General features: G+C 40.4%; 1 protein-coding gene across 2 annotated transcripts; it reads right to left on the bottom strand.

Moving 5' to 3' along the window:
• Window positions 1-227: 227 nt before the first annotated feature.
• cul5b (cullin 5b) lies at window positions 228-12,020 on the bottom strand. Of its 2 annotated transcripts, none has more exons than XM_086057720.1 (19): window positions 11,862-12,020; window positions 9,638-9,747; window positions 9,467-9,566; window positions 9,056-9,232; window positions 8,838-8,979; window positions 7,783-7,928; window positions 7,620-7,700; window positions 7,241-7,334; window positions 7,031-7,161; window positions 5,927-6,034; window positions 5,771-5,835; window positions 5,557-5,689; window positions 4,911-5,042; window positions 4,678-4,801; window positions 3,537-3,712; window positions 3,294-3,455; window positions 2,996-3,114; window positions 1,913-2,036; window positions 228-1,181 (listed from the first exon to the last, which is right to left on the bottom strand). In XM_086057720.1, exons 2-19 carry the CDS (start codon window positions 9,706-9,708, stop codon window positions 987-989), a joined length of 2,280 nt encoding a protein of 759 aa, XP_085913846.1. In that variant the 5' UTR covers window positions 9,709-9,747; window positions 11,862-12,020; the 3' UTR covers window positions 228-986. The 2 variants fall into 2 exon arrangements, with proteins under 2 accessions (XP_085913846.1, XP_085913845.1); XM_086057719.1 differs by lacking the exon at window positions 11,862-12,020 and adding an exon at window positions 11,176-11,232.
• Between the last annotated feature and the right edge of the window lie 1,273 nt (window positions 12,021-13,293).

Below are 13,293 nucleotides of genomic sequence, written 5' to 3'. Positions count from 1 at the left end.
AAAACAATAAAAGGCGGTATTCTTTAAAATCTTTGCTCTGACGCCACCTACTGGCAGTGGTTAACAGCCTCTTCTGGTTTCAAAGATTCACAGCGTTCCAAACCAAAATAAGCACATCTCTCGATACTTTCACAACTTCAAAAAACAAAAAACTCCTTCCTATATAAATCAGGCTCTGATGTGTACCCTGGAAATAGGACTCAGGAGAAAAAGGTGTTGGCAAACGCTTTCATGTTAAGGTGCTGTTTATTTTCATTTATTCACATCTCACGGTACACCCCGTTGAAAAGCTTTTGATACTTAATACTGACTCGGGCTTCTCACACGGTTTAAACCGCCGTCACCGCCCTCCGCTGACCCTGAGGACATTTTTGAAATCCAAAACGTCCGTCCTACAACTTTCTTTAACCCTCTCAGAAAACAGATTTGAGAGGGGGGGGAAAGCGGTGACATGTCGGTCTGGCACTGTACGCAAAAAAAGAAAAAAGAAGTCCTGATTAAGTGACTCTCACAACAACAACACAAACAAACCCCAATCCCCCACGCTGCCTTGAAGCGACTAGCTTGATTCGAAGTGCTGTGGAGGCTTCGCTCGCACTGGAAAACCTCAAAAAAGTGGAGCATGGGTGTGTGTGTGTGTTTTTTTCCCGCAACAAATCCTCCAGTGTTTGTCTGTAGAAGTCCACAAGCGTCGGGTGCGAGCGGGCTAGCCACCACGCCGTAGTAGCATTCCGAAAAGAGTCAAACAAAACATGAATGACAGTCTCCCAAATAAAAACAGTTACAACCACGAGGTGCAGACTTTGCTTGTCTTCTTTATACAACTTTAAGGCAGGAAGTGTTTTTAAATAGTCTTAATTCATGCCTCCCTGCACAGGATTTTGTTTTAAATAGAGGACGGGGGGGAACGGAGGAGCGGGGGTCAAGTGGGCCTGGAAATATTTTAGTGTCCATCAGGCCCCAAGCCAGAAGTCCAAACCGTTGTGCTATGCCATGTAGATGAAGGTGTTTATGTCGGCCTCGTCCCGCTTAATGTACTTGTGGTCGATGAGCCACTCGATCTGCTCCTTGATCATCTTCTTCTGTGGTAAAAACATGTTCTTTAAGATCTCCACCAGCTCCGTCTGGAGCTGGGCGTTGTTGATGCGTTTCCTCATCTTCATGATCTGGATGATGGCCTCCTGTGTAGCAAAGAAAATGGACGGCGTCCAAATTAATACGCATACAAGATTTAAGTGAAACGAAATGTTTTGCATATGTTCGTTTCATTTGGATTACTGAAAACCATCAGATATGTTTTGTGTCCCAAAATTCAATGAAAAAAAATATTGCCTATTAGATTGCAATCACAATATTGTGGGTGGGGGCGGGGATTGATACAATTAGATTCTTTTTTGTAAGATTTTGGAAAATGGAAAGAAACTGCCAGTGCCCAGTAGAGGGCGCTCTATGCTAGAGCTGTCAAAATTTATCGACAAGTAATCAATTATCAAATTAATCGACAAATATTTTAATAAGCGACTAATCGTATGGAGCCATTTTTTTTATTTAAAATTGTCCAAGTCCTCAAATTTCAGCATATCAACAGCAATTGTTCACTTTCTGTAGTCTTTCATGAAAGAAGACTGATTAACTTTTGTGTTTAATCAAAATAAGACATAGGCAAATATCATTTTTATTTTGGAAAACAATGACCAAACCGGTAACATAGTACAATATCAATCCCCCTTTTTTTAATTACTAGGTTAATAAACAGTAATCAGGCGGGAAATGCTCTTGTAATACATTTTAATTCAAAATTGAAATAAATCTGATTAGTCGATTCATTGATTGAATAATCGATAGATTAATCGACTTTAAAAATATTCGATAGCGACAGCCCTACTCTATATGTATGATGATGGCGGCGTACCTGTGTTCTGAGTATCCTTAGCTGGACAATGCCCTCGTTCTCCTCCTCTCGCATTCTCTCCGTGGTGAGCTGCAATCGACCAATAAGGTTGATCTTTCCCCGCTTCTGAACTTTTGAATTTTTTCTGGATATACACAAACATAACCAACATATTAATCCACATCAAGGTAGACGACATTTAGTTTTGCATTTTATTTGCATTTTGCTCAAAAATTGGCTTGAGACGTAATTATGTATTCAACTGCAAAAGAGGGAGACAGCTACTAAAGGGGAGGCCTTCATTTTTGGATTAACTCATTCCCTCCCAGACATTTTCACTGAAGCAACCTCCTTTGCTCCCGGCTGTGTTACGGGATTTTGACTGATTTTGCAAGGCCAACAGAATATTGTACTCTATTGCTATAAAAACATGGAACATATCAAAAGAAAGATTAGAGTCTCTTCTTTCATCAAGAAAAAAAGTATATTTGTATCTGTTTCCGTTCTGCAGCAATTAGCATTAGAATATAGAAAAATGTCATCATTATTCACAAATCTATTTAAAAATGTGAATAAAAGAGATTTTTTACAACATGGCCCTGGTTCATCTTTTTTGCTCTGCTGCCACCTGCTGGCCGTTTGTGTGCTACAATTTCTTCAACCGCTCTTTGCTGTTAAGAGGCTGCATCAAAGTCTTCCGTACGCTCTAGCATAAAAAAAATTAAATAAAACGTATAAATGCGTCTTTGGGATACTAAAACATTTAAAATAGAATGCATATGTTTTGGGGAAGAAATTAGTTAATATCAAACAATACTGGTATATTGCAATGTATGTCAAGTGAACACACATTTAAAAATAAAAATAAAAAGGGACAGACATGATGGAACGTGTTGGACTATATATATTGAAGGCAAACAACATTGTGGAGCGACCCAATGTCAATTCTTCTGGAATGCTAATCGTTCTTCAAATCCAGTAATCGACATCAGTGGTCACCCACCACCGGTCCATAGACTGGTATCCATTTAGTACCGGGCTGGGAAATTGCATTTTTGATTTGCTCAAGGAGGAAAATAACCGAAGAAAATACTTTTTGCTTACATAAGGGAAAACTCTTGATTGACGTAGAATAGCGTTCCTTCTGCGAAGTCTTTGGGCGACGACACCGCCGGGTCGTACGACAACACCTGCCGCTTGAGCTTGGGAAACGCCACCAGGGACTGCAACATAGGAGGAGGGAAGACGTGACGGGTGAGAATTCTATAGTCAAGTTCAACCAGAAAATCCATTTTCTATACAATTAAGGCCAATCAGGCGTCTTCAATGTGGAAGTCAACCAACGTCACAACAGGAAATGTTTTTAATATTGACGTTTTTTTTTAATCTCTGTGTATTTTACCCAGAGTGTGCGTCGCAACTCTGCGTCGGGCAGCTCCGTGGCGAGCTTGAGGTTCTCGAAGCTGATCCTCTCCCTGGGCCTCTGGTTCCAGGCGAAGAGCACAGCCAGCTGGAAGGTTGTCACCTCCAGGTCGTATTGGCCCACCTCGTTCTTGAAAGTGATCTGGGAGGAGGAGAGAGAAAAAAAAAGAAGTCTTATAGTCTTCATCTTAAATCAAATGAGATCCGTGTAAGTGACACCCACAATTCCGTTGGACATGAGGTGATGCCAATGTAATTTGCGTCCGCTGTGGTTCTTCTTATAGAAGTCCTCCACCTCCGGGATTAAGTCCTCCAGCTCCGTGGGCAGCGAGACGAACACCTTCTCGCTGCTCCGTGACCACGCGCCGGCGTTCAGGATCTTGATGTTGACCGAGTCGGCTAAAGAAACATAGAGGCTGGTTAATGCGCTTTCAGTTAATAATATTACTGCCACTTAAAACTGTGATCCTCCACGATATCGCACATTATGAAGTGATCCGGTTTATCGGGTTTTTTTTGTTTGTTTTTACAGTATACGGGTAAGTCCGAATTGAGAGTTACACGCCTTCAGTGTATTGTGTCACAACGAGCCAGGCAACACTGAGGTCTACTAAATATGTGCAAGAAGATGCAGAGAAGGTCCCCAACTGAACTCCAGGAATACTTATTCCCAAAGTAGAACGAATATATGCCTGTGCAAAGGGATGTATGTTCTGTTAATATGTTACAGCAACAGTTGTTTTTCAAGTGGAAGTCAACATTAAACATTTCTTGGCAATACGTTTTATGTGACCTCACTAGTCTAAATATGGTATTCTGGTTAAATTGCGTTGGTGCAATATGAGTTATGAAGCAAAATGCAGCCATTTTTATCCATCCAGGGGGCGGCTATTTTGCCACTTGCTGTCGACTGAAGAGGACATCAATGTTGCTCAGGTCTCAGGCAACGACCAATCACAGCTCACCTGTTTTCTGAAGCTGAGCTGTGATTGGTTCTTTCATGGCCGCCCCCTGAGATGGATAAAAACGGCTGGATTTTGCTGCTTAACTCTGACCACTGACACAATATTAGCCAGAATACCATATTTAGACCAGTGGGGCTGCATTGAACATATTGTTTCCCCAAAAAATTGGAGGTTGACCTCCCCTTTAAGGTTTATAATTATATAATAGCTATGCTAATTTTTGTTAGCCTGTCAAAGTATTTCACATTATACGTTAGCATTAAGCTAGTGGACATTCGTTTAACAAAACGATTTGCACAGTGTTTAATGTTTTACACGTATGGGAATATTAAATATATTTTTTTATATGGTCTCTCTGTCGCCCCATCAATAAACTAAGGTTCACTGTCTTGTCTTTACCTGGTAGAGCCAGCTTGTTGTGTTTATGCATTTCTTTGAACGACTGGTTGAGGTCTTCAGACACTTTAATGTCTTGAAACATCCTGGCCAGCTTGTTGACATAGTCCGCCGGCATTCCCACTTCCTGTTCGGGTCATTGACATGACAGAAATACGTGAGCGATGAGTAGCAGATGGGAGAATGTTTTGGGGCAACTTTTTTATTTATTTATTTTTTTTAACACTTGAGCTTACCCTGAGCCACTCCACCATGTTCTCTTCAATCTCGCTGTCTGCCGAGATGTCCAGGATGAGGCGGCGGGTCAGGTGGGCCTTGTGGTAGCGCATGAACACGTCTTTGTTCTGGACGTACTTCAGAACCAACAGCTGCAAAACAACACGTGGTGGGGGTAGAAATAAGACATGAAGGGAATATATACATTCAGGGGGACAGCAGCTATATGAGCGCCAATACAAAATACGTATTCAAATTTAAAAACATTTTCAAATCCCGCTCAATAAATGTAAATTGTGTTCTTCCTTTTTTGTATGAATAATTAATGAGAGACTTTACATGCACTGGTATGTGCTGTTTTTTTGGCTAGCAAAAAGGCTAATCAGCAAATGCAAGTACAGTTACAAATAAGGTGCGAAACAACAAGGATGGCTGGAAAAGGGATGCGTTTAGTTGCCAGAACTCCTCGACTGTATCTTTGTAAATGAAGGCTTTTTGAGATAGCTATTGTGTCAAATGTCATTTTAAGCACCTAATCTCACCACGTTGCAATCTAGTGGGTCATTTTAACAATAGCGCTCAATGCTGACAAACCAGTTTGGCACATGTCATTTGCAACATTGAACACAGCTGTGTGCACCAAACAGCAACAACAAAAAAACACACCACTTCCTTGAGCTTGGCCTCGATCTCCTCCGACGTGAGCTTCTTGCTGAGCGGAGTCTTCCTGAGCAGCATGTCGCAGTAGTTGGCCAGCAGCTCCGGACACTTGGACTCAGGTTGTGTTTTCAAGCCCACGCTGATAATGCAGTCAGTACGGTCACATGATATGGAGTGGTTTGTTATTTGGAGGAGAAAAAAAAAACTCACAATGTCTTACCCTTTCTGTTTCAATGGAAGTTCTAACTTAAATATTGTGGCGTCGTTCACGACGGCTTTGTAGGCCTGCAAAGAAGAAGACAAATCATTTGTCACTTTTCCATTGCAACTTCAAGGCTGACATGCAGCGGAAAAAAAGAGTCACTGGCCGACTCACTTTGTCTCTGGCGGTGAGGAAACGCGGGTCGTCCTGGAAGGCCTCTTTCACCAGCCGACTGAAACGGTTGAACAACGTGAGCAGCTGCTCCACATATTTCTCCGAGTCCTGCAACAAAAGAGGAAATGATGATAAATAATGAAAAGAACAAAAATCAATGGCCACATAAAGTGCTTTTTTTCTGCTTTTGGGTCCCACTGGGACTCCTGAATGCGTGGAAGGTTTCCCGGTAGTGTTAATTTTATCTGCCATTTTTAAATTTAGTCTCAGTTTTAATCATGCTTGTTAGGTTTTTATCATAGTTAGTCAACCTCATTTAATTTAGTCCATTTTTAGTCGACTATAAATATGGCATTTTTAGTCCAAGAAAACAATTTTATTCATCTAGTTTTAGTCAACAAAAACTGTCAACGTTTTAGTCAGGGCAATCATTTTACCCCTGTATATTTTTTTTATCAGCAAATTATGTTGAACATTTCAGATCTAAAACTATTTCACCTAAAATTTTCTCTCATCTTTTTGATGAAAAACTAATTATATATCAACAAGTGGCTACGTGCTATGGCTCCATGCTATGAGCTAGTAAATTAGCCAGCATTAGTTAGCGGTCGGATTAACATTATTGTTGGAATGTCATAGCCGTTGGATTAATGTTACGTTATAACTATAATTTACTTCAATTTTTTTTTTACCTTTCACCGTGAATCCCCCTCCTGTCTGTCCCATGTGTTTGTGCATGTTGCACTCGCTAGCTGCAGATTTGAAAGGGTGTGTGTGTGTCACAGTGACAGATTTGACTAAATCATATAATTTTTGTCTCGTTTTTGTTCATAAAATAAAATGTCCATAGATTTTAGTCCAGTTTTTATTAAGTGAAGTACATTTTCGTATCGTCTTCATTAGTTGACCAAAATGCATACTGATTTAGTCCCAGTTATTGTTTATTAATGAGGGTTTTAGTCCGGTGAAAAATGTGTGTTGACGAAATTATTTTTGTTTAGTTTTCGTTGATGAAATTAACACTAGCATCTTGAAAACAAACCTAAGCGATAAAAAAAAAAAGAAAAAAAAAAGCCGAGAGAACAGCTCCTTTTGGGCACTCACAGAGGTGATGGTCTCGGCGGAAGCCACCATGTCGGCGAGGCCAGCGCTCATGATGTGATCCTCGAGGTCCTTCAGCATGGGCTCGATCCCGCTCGGCACTTTGTCCATCAGCGAGAACATCAGGTGCAGCTCTTTTGCATCAGGAAGAGGCAAAAACAGCACATTTTGGTTACGGCTAATTCCTGGCGCCCAGGTGAAGTTAGTACTCACTATCTGTTTCATTCCTCTTGATCATGCCTGGACACTCTGCTAAAATGGTCTCCTTGAAGGACGTGACCAAAGCGTTGACACAACACTCCATTAACTGGAAAGCAGACCACATTTACATTAAAGTGGATATATTATGCAAACTTGAGTTTCTAAAGTGGGAAATTAAACAAATAAGTAAATTTTTTAGCTAACAATTTCTAGAATTGTGGACTGGCCATTGTTCCAGTTGTATATTGGTCAATGTATACAGTATAAACATCTGAACCAATCAATCCGGAGATGATCTTGAACCAAGTGAAGGCAAATTTTTGCTCACCCACGTCAGGAATTAGACGTGTAAATGTCGTCACCTTTGTATGCGTATGCCTCCAACACTCACCGCTTGTACAGAGTTGCAGTCGCGCCTTGTCTCCAGGTATCGTAGTGCACGTTTCTCCTCTTCCCTCAACTTGGAATCAGCCTAATTGAGCGCATACCGACATTAGAATTGGATTTCCATACATCTATAAAATGCCAGCAATGCAATCTTGACTTGAACTGACGTATTTCATGTAGTTCTGGACGCCGTTTTGTTGGAGATAGGCGGGCGCCTGCGTTCTGTAGAAGCGCTCGGTGGAATCCATGTAGGCTTTTTCAAAGTTGTCCCTGTAGATCTGCAGCTTGTCGTCAGGGTTTGAGCACAAGTTCACTGCGGGGACCGAGACAAGAATGTCATGCGCTCGCATGTTCTGTTGGGATTGGATGCGATTAAAATGACTTGAATACTGTCTTTCTGCAAAGTGTGTCACACTGTACCCAACTTATCCCGGAGTATATCATCTAATAAAATAAATAAATGCCAGAGCCCAAATAGACGTCTCCTTTTCCCTCTAAGTAAAAAAACAACAAAAGTGGATGTTTACCACAACACACACACAATCTACAAAATAGACGTAGCATCTGTAAAATTTACATTAATTCATCACTCATTTGAATAAATAAGCGCCACACTCAAATAGATATCTCCCTTTAACCCTCGCCCTCGGGGGGGAAAAATACACAGAGATGACTAGATATATCTCCACACACACCAGCTGCTGATGTTCTGTAAAGTTTACATTTAAATTACTGGGCGAGTCATCAACTTGAATAAATAAATGACACACTCCAACTAGATGCCTACTTTTTGCCCCTTAAGAAAAAAAAGAAGGCGCACACTCCATCGGCCCCAATTGAAATGTCATTATTTCCATAAAACAGGTATGCAAAGTACCAACTGCAAAACTGAATTCCACAGTATGTTGTAGTATAAATGAACACCATACTCCCCCTTTTTTTTACCTCGCGGAAAGAAAAAATTATTTTGTCCCATGGAGCAGGTGACATCTGAATGCTGACGTTCAAAAAACACAGGTCTCACCCTGACTAAATAAACGCCACAGTCCTAAGTGACTCTCTGCAGAATTTTCCACAAAATGAGGAAATTACAGAATTTAGAAACTTGTGTTTCTTTTTTTCTCAAAAAACAAAAACAAAAACAACAGAAACTTGTGTTTCTATTGATATCACGCTAGAGCTTGACTGCTACATGGTTCCGCTGCAGTGAACCGTCGCTCACCGTAAGACTCCCGCACTCCGATAACCAACTGCGAATCGAAGGCTTCCCCCAGCCGCTCGGCGTGGACCAGCTTCATTGCGCTGTCTTGTAACCTGTTCTTAATGTTGGAGAAGATGGACTCGTTCCACGTGTCCAGCATCAGCTGCGAGGTCAACACAAGCCACGGGGTCATTACCATGACACATGTCAAACATTCGATTTGATGCTCAGCTGCTCACCTTCCGGACGATGCTGTCCTCCACGTTGGACTTCTTGTTGCTGCCCTGCTTGCCCATCAGCGTGATCTCCAGCTGGCAGAAGGGCTTGGGCAAGATGTCGCACTGCGTGAAGAACTTGCGCCACTCCACGATGTAGGCCTTCAGCAGCGCCGTGTCATCCTGGTGACTCAGCACCCGCTTTGACAAAACAGTGGCAAACATTGGATTCATTTTCCTGAAAAATAAGTGCCGTTCCTCTAATACTAATCTCATCTCATCTCATCCATTTCAATATCCAAGTCACAGCAGTATCACTATGTCAAGCAGCCTTAAAGAGCGAAGCAAAGCGTGGACAGGGAAGGTATTTAAAAAATAAAAATCTATTTGGTATGAAAATGACGTGCGAATATGGCATTATTGTCTCAGCCTTACTGCTTGTGCTTGTTTGATGAAGTCTAGGATGTCCTCTTTAAGGGCCTGGTGGATCTTGGCGGGACCTTTGTCATCCCACAAGCAGACGGCGTGGACGTCTCTGCGGAATGAGAAGATGTCACCAAACCGAAGTTTCCCTTCGACATATTTTTTTTTAAGGGCCAAACTCACGAGAAAAGGTCAAACCACTGCTGCTTGGTGACCGACTCTTGTCGTAAGAGTTTTAGTACAATCGGACGCATCAGGTCCCATTTATCCTCAAACTGAAGGGAGCCTTTGTTCTAGGAGGGGGGGGAAACGACAAGAACAAAGTACATTAGTGATAATATTATAAATATGGAACTGTAGCTTCTATACCACCAAGACATACTAACCACTCAAAACCTAGCAAAGTCATCTGCAAGAGAATAATGAATGAATGAAAACAAAGTGGAAAAAACCATTTTGAATGCCTTTAAAACTCTCTATCGCAAAACGCAAATAAATGTTGAGAAAGAATGAAGTTTTACTCTAAGTGGAAGCTGTTTTTGACCTGATTTTGTTTAGGTCATACAAGTATTATAATACATATTTTAAAAAAGTTCCCCCAAAACACACAACAAAAACAACTCAAATCTCTCATCACTCTTCTTTCTTTTCTCTTTTTTGGGAAAATCATGCCACGTTGCTAAATCTTGACAAAAGCATGTACCCACAATCACACCGATTTAGTCTTCAATGAACAATACATGCATGTTTTCAGAATCTGGGACAACGATCGACGCAAACACCACACACCTCATAACTGTGAGGCAGACTCTGTATCCGCTAGTACACCATACTTCCCAACAACGTAGAAATACTGAATTTTATGCAATTGGATTGTGTTGTTAATTGCTTCCTAGGTCTTGAATCGTTAGATAATAGTTAAAAGTTAAATTGTAGTTACAGTATGTTTAATTGGCGTTAGTTTTATGAGAAGAGGAAAAATCCTTGAGAACCCCTGGCTTAAATGTTGTGGCAAGCCTAAAAAAATATAGTAAATATATCATTCCTATTAAGGATATTCAAGAAAAGCATGCATGTGCCTTCAGCACTCAGCAACTCCCCTGCATGTAAAACCTATGCACTGCAACCTGTCGATTTTTTTTTTTTTTTTTGTCGATTTGATTGATTATTGATTTAAGTCAAATAGGTGACTGTCAGGCTGCGTTTGACGCCAGTGAGGAGCTTTAGTGGCGGCTCAGTGTGCAGAAAATACCCCCGCCAGTTGCCTTTTGGCAGCCCTTACAGTGGGTTTTAAGGGGGCCAGCCAGTCAGCTGCAGATTCCTGTGTGTGCCTGCCTGACTTGACAGATGATATCGCTGCTCCTGCGTGGGGGTCGCGCAGACAAAACAGAGAACACGTCCGTCCGGGGTACGCGGACCCCTCACTGCCGGGCCTTCCTACCTTCCGTCAACCCTTCGCATGTTAACGCTGTCCCTACTCCCCCCTCATTTAACAAGCTAATGTGGTAGCTTTGCCATTGAGCTAAATCTCTGGCAGGGAGCTAATGCTAGCCAAGTTAAAATGCTCCCCGCGCCGGCGTCAAAGCAGATAACGCCGGCCGTGGTCCGCAGACGGGGGTCTTCCGGAACCGGGAGATTCTCACGGCGACGCAACGGCTCGCGGGTGACACGCACTTCGGCGTCTGATAAGCTGGAATTAATTAAATTGGAGTGGCTCCTACCTTTAGCAAATTAGACGTCGCCATGTTCCCTTAACTTATAGTCTCGCCGAAACTCGCGAGAGCTCAGCTGTTGGTCGTCATGTCGTATGTCAAATATCAAAATGGTAAGCAACAACAACAATAATAATAATAATAATAATAATAATAATAATAATAATAATAATAATAATAATAATAATAATAATAATAATAATAATAATGAAGACAGTCAAATATGCATTTTAATAGAATAGAAGGTATTAAAATCACGTATAAAAATACAATATTATATAAACAACAATGCATAACAAGGTTAAGTAGTGCAACCTTACATAGGAAATAATGTTTAACAATGCAGACAATTTTTAAAGTAACATTTGACATGGTAAATATAATTAGACTGGACAACTGCGTGATAAAATGTAAATAAAGTAAAACAATGCTCTGTGATTGGCTGACGAAAAGTCCAATGGGGTGGATGGATGGATGGTTGATATAATACATTATGTCCCAAAGGCACGTCAATTGACATTGGAGCAGTTTTGCAAAATCGCCACCAAGCAAGACATTTTTCTGTGTCCGATTGCAGTTTAACGCAACTTTGAGAAACTTTATGGCGTCACACTGCTTCCAGTGTTATCCATGGCCAGTTTCTCAAAACAGGTATTGCTCTTGACATATCACGCAGTGGAGGGCCTGCTACTTACCACTGCTGATTTGCACAAAGCCAGTGAAAGTCCATCTGGAGGGATGCATTACATCCGCAGTCAAAAACAGATCTTGTTTCGAGAAACTAACCACATATAGCGTGAGCTTCTCAAACTGGAGCTGAACTGCAGTCTTGCATCCAAAAACTACCATTTCTACCATTATTCTTGCACTGTTACAGTAAAATCATCCAGTGAGCCGAAAAGTCCATTAACACATTTACAAAAAAGAAAAGAAAATATAAGCCATGCATAGGCGATTAAAGCTGAAGTAAAAGATTTGAATGATGGTTTTGGTGTGTATTATTCTTTCTCTGTGTGACAACCTTGGTCGGGTGTTTTCCCACACTAGTGCAAAGAATTCATCCTTCACTTCAGGATAAGAGAAGTAGTTTGCAGAAGAAAAAAGGATGATACATCTTGCTACAATGTAGGTCATATTTTGTGGTAGCCATGGGTCTTATCTTATTTAAATTAATTTGAGGGTTATGGTGCAGTTAAAAAAAGAAAGAAAAGAATAGAGCTTTAATATCAACATTTATTGGAGTCCTCTCCAAATATACTTTTCAGTCACAAAGAGAGACAAGCAAATTGTATTCTTTAAAGACATTGATGTACTCATTGCATTGGGTGTCAGCTTATCTCCCACACATTTGGTCATAGCCTCGGAAGTGATTTATTTATGCAAATGGTGCCCAAGGGCTGATCAAATCAACTCATTCTCAAAAGAGAACCCCGCTAATTTCTGTAGTATGCTAAAAAGCTATTTCACAACATGTAATTAATCAGAAAGCCGTTTGTCAAGAAATGTGTGGGAGTTTGACCACTAAAATGCATTTCAGCCAGATAAAATTAACCCTCACCCCTGAGTTTAGAAAAGCGAGCACTAGAAAAGGCAGCAAAACTGTTTTGTTTTATTTATTTATTTTTAGCCATAGCAACAGAACAACAATAATGTTAGAGTCCTACTGAACCTTTGTGACTTGGTGATTGGCACTTAAAATATTGAATGTATTTAATGGCATATTTGACCAAATCATATGCAGTCATTTTAGTTTTGTATTTAATCATTACGGTGTATCTAAGTTGAATTGCTCTTGTATTTCTTTCTTTTGTTATTATTATTATTATTATTATTTTAATCGCTCCAATGTTTTCACTTTATTGAATGGCGTATTTTGACCAGATCATATAAAGTTGTTTTATTTATACTAATTTATTAATTATTTGTATTCTATCCGATTAATAATTTTTCTGTTTATTAATTTATTTATTTTCAAATACATATTTTGACAAATGTATAGATTTGTTTTTAATCATTTATGTCATATCTTATTTATTTATTTTTGTACGAGTTTTGCAGGTATCTTTTGAAAAGGACGCCGAAATTTGACGTGAGAACCCAAGTGGTCTGATTGGTCCAGGCTAAAAT

The sequence above is a fragment of the Leptonotus elevatus genome, chromosome 16, assembly GCF_054856555.1.
Source record: "Leptonotus elevatus isolate MCC_2025b chromosome 16, RoL_Lele_1.0, whole genome shotgun sequence".
NCBI lineage: Eukaryota > Metazoa > Chordata > Actinopteri > Syngnathiformes > Syngnathidae > Leptonotus > Leptonotus elevatus.
This window is presented reverse-complemented; position numbering and strand designations above follow the sequence as displayed.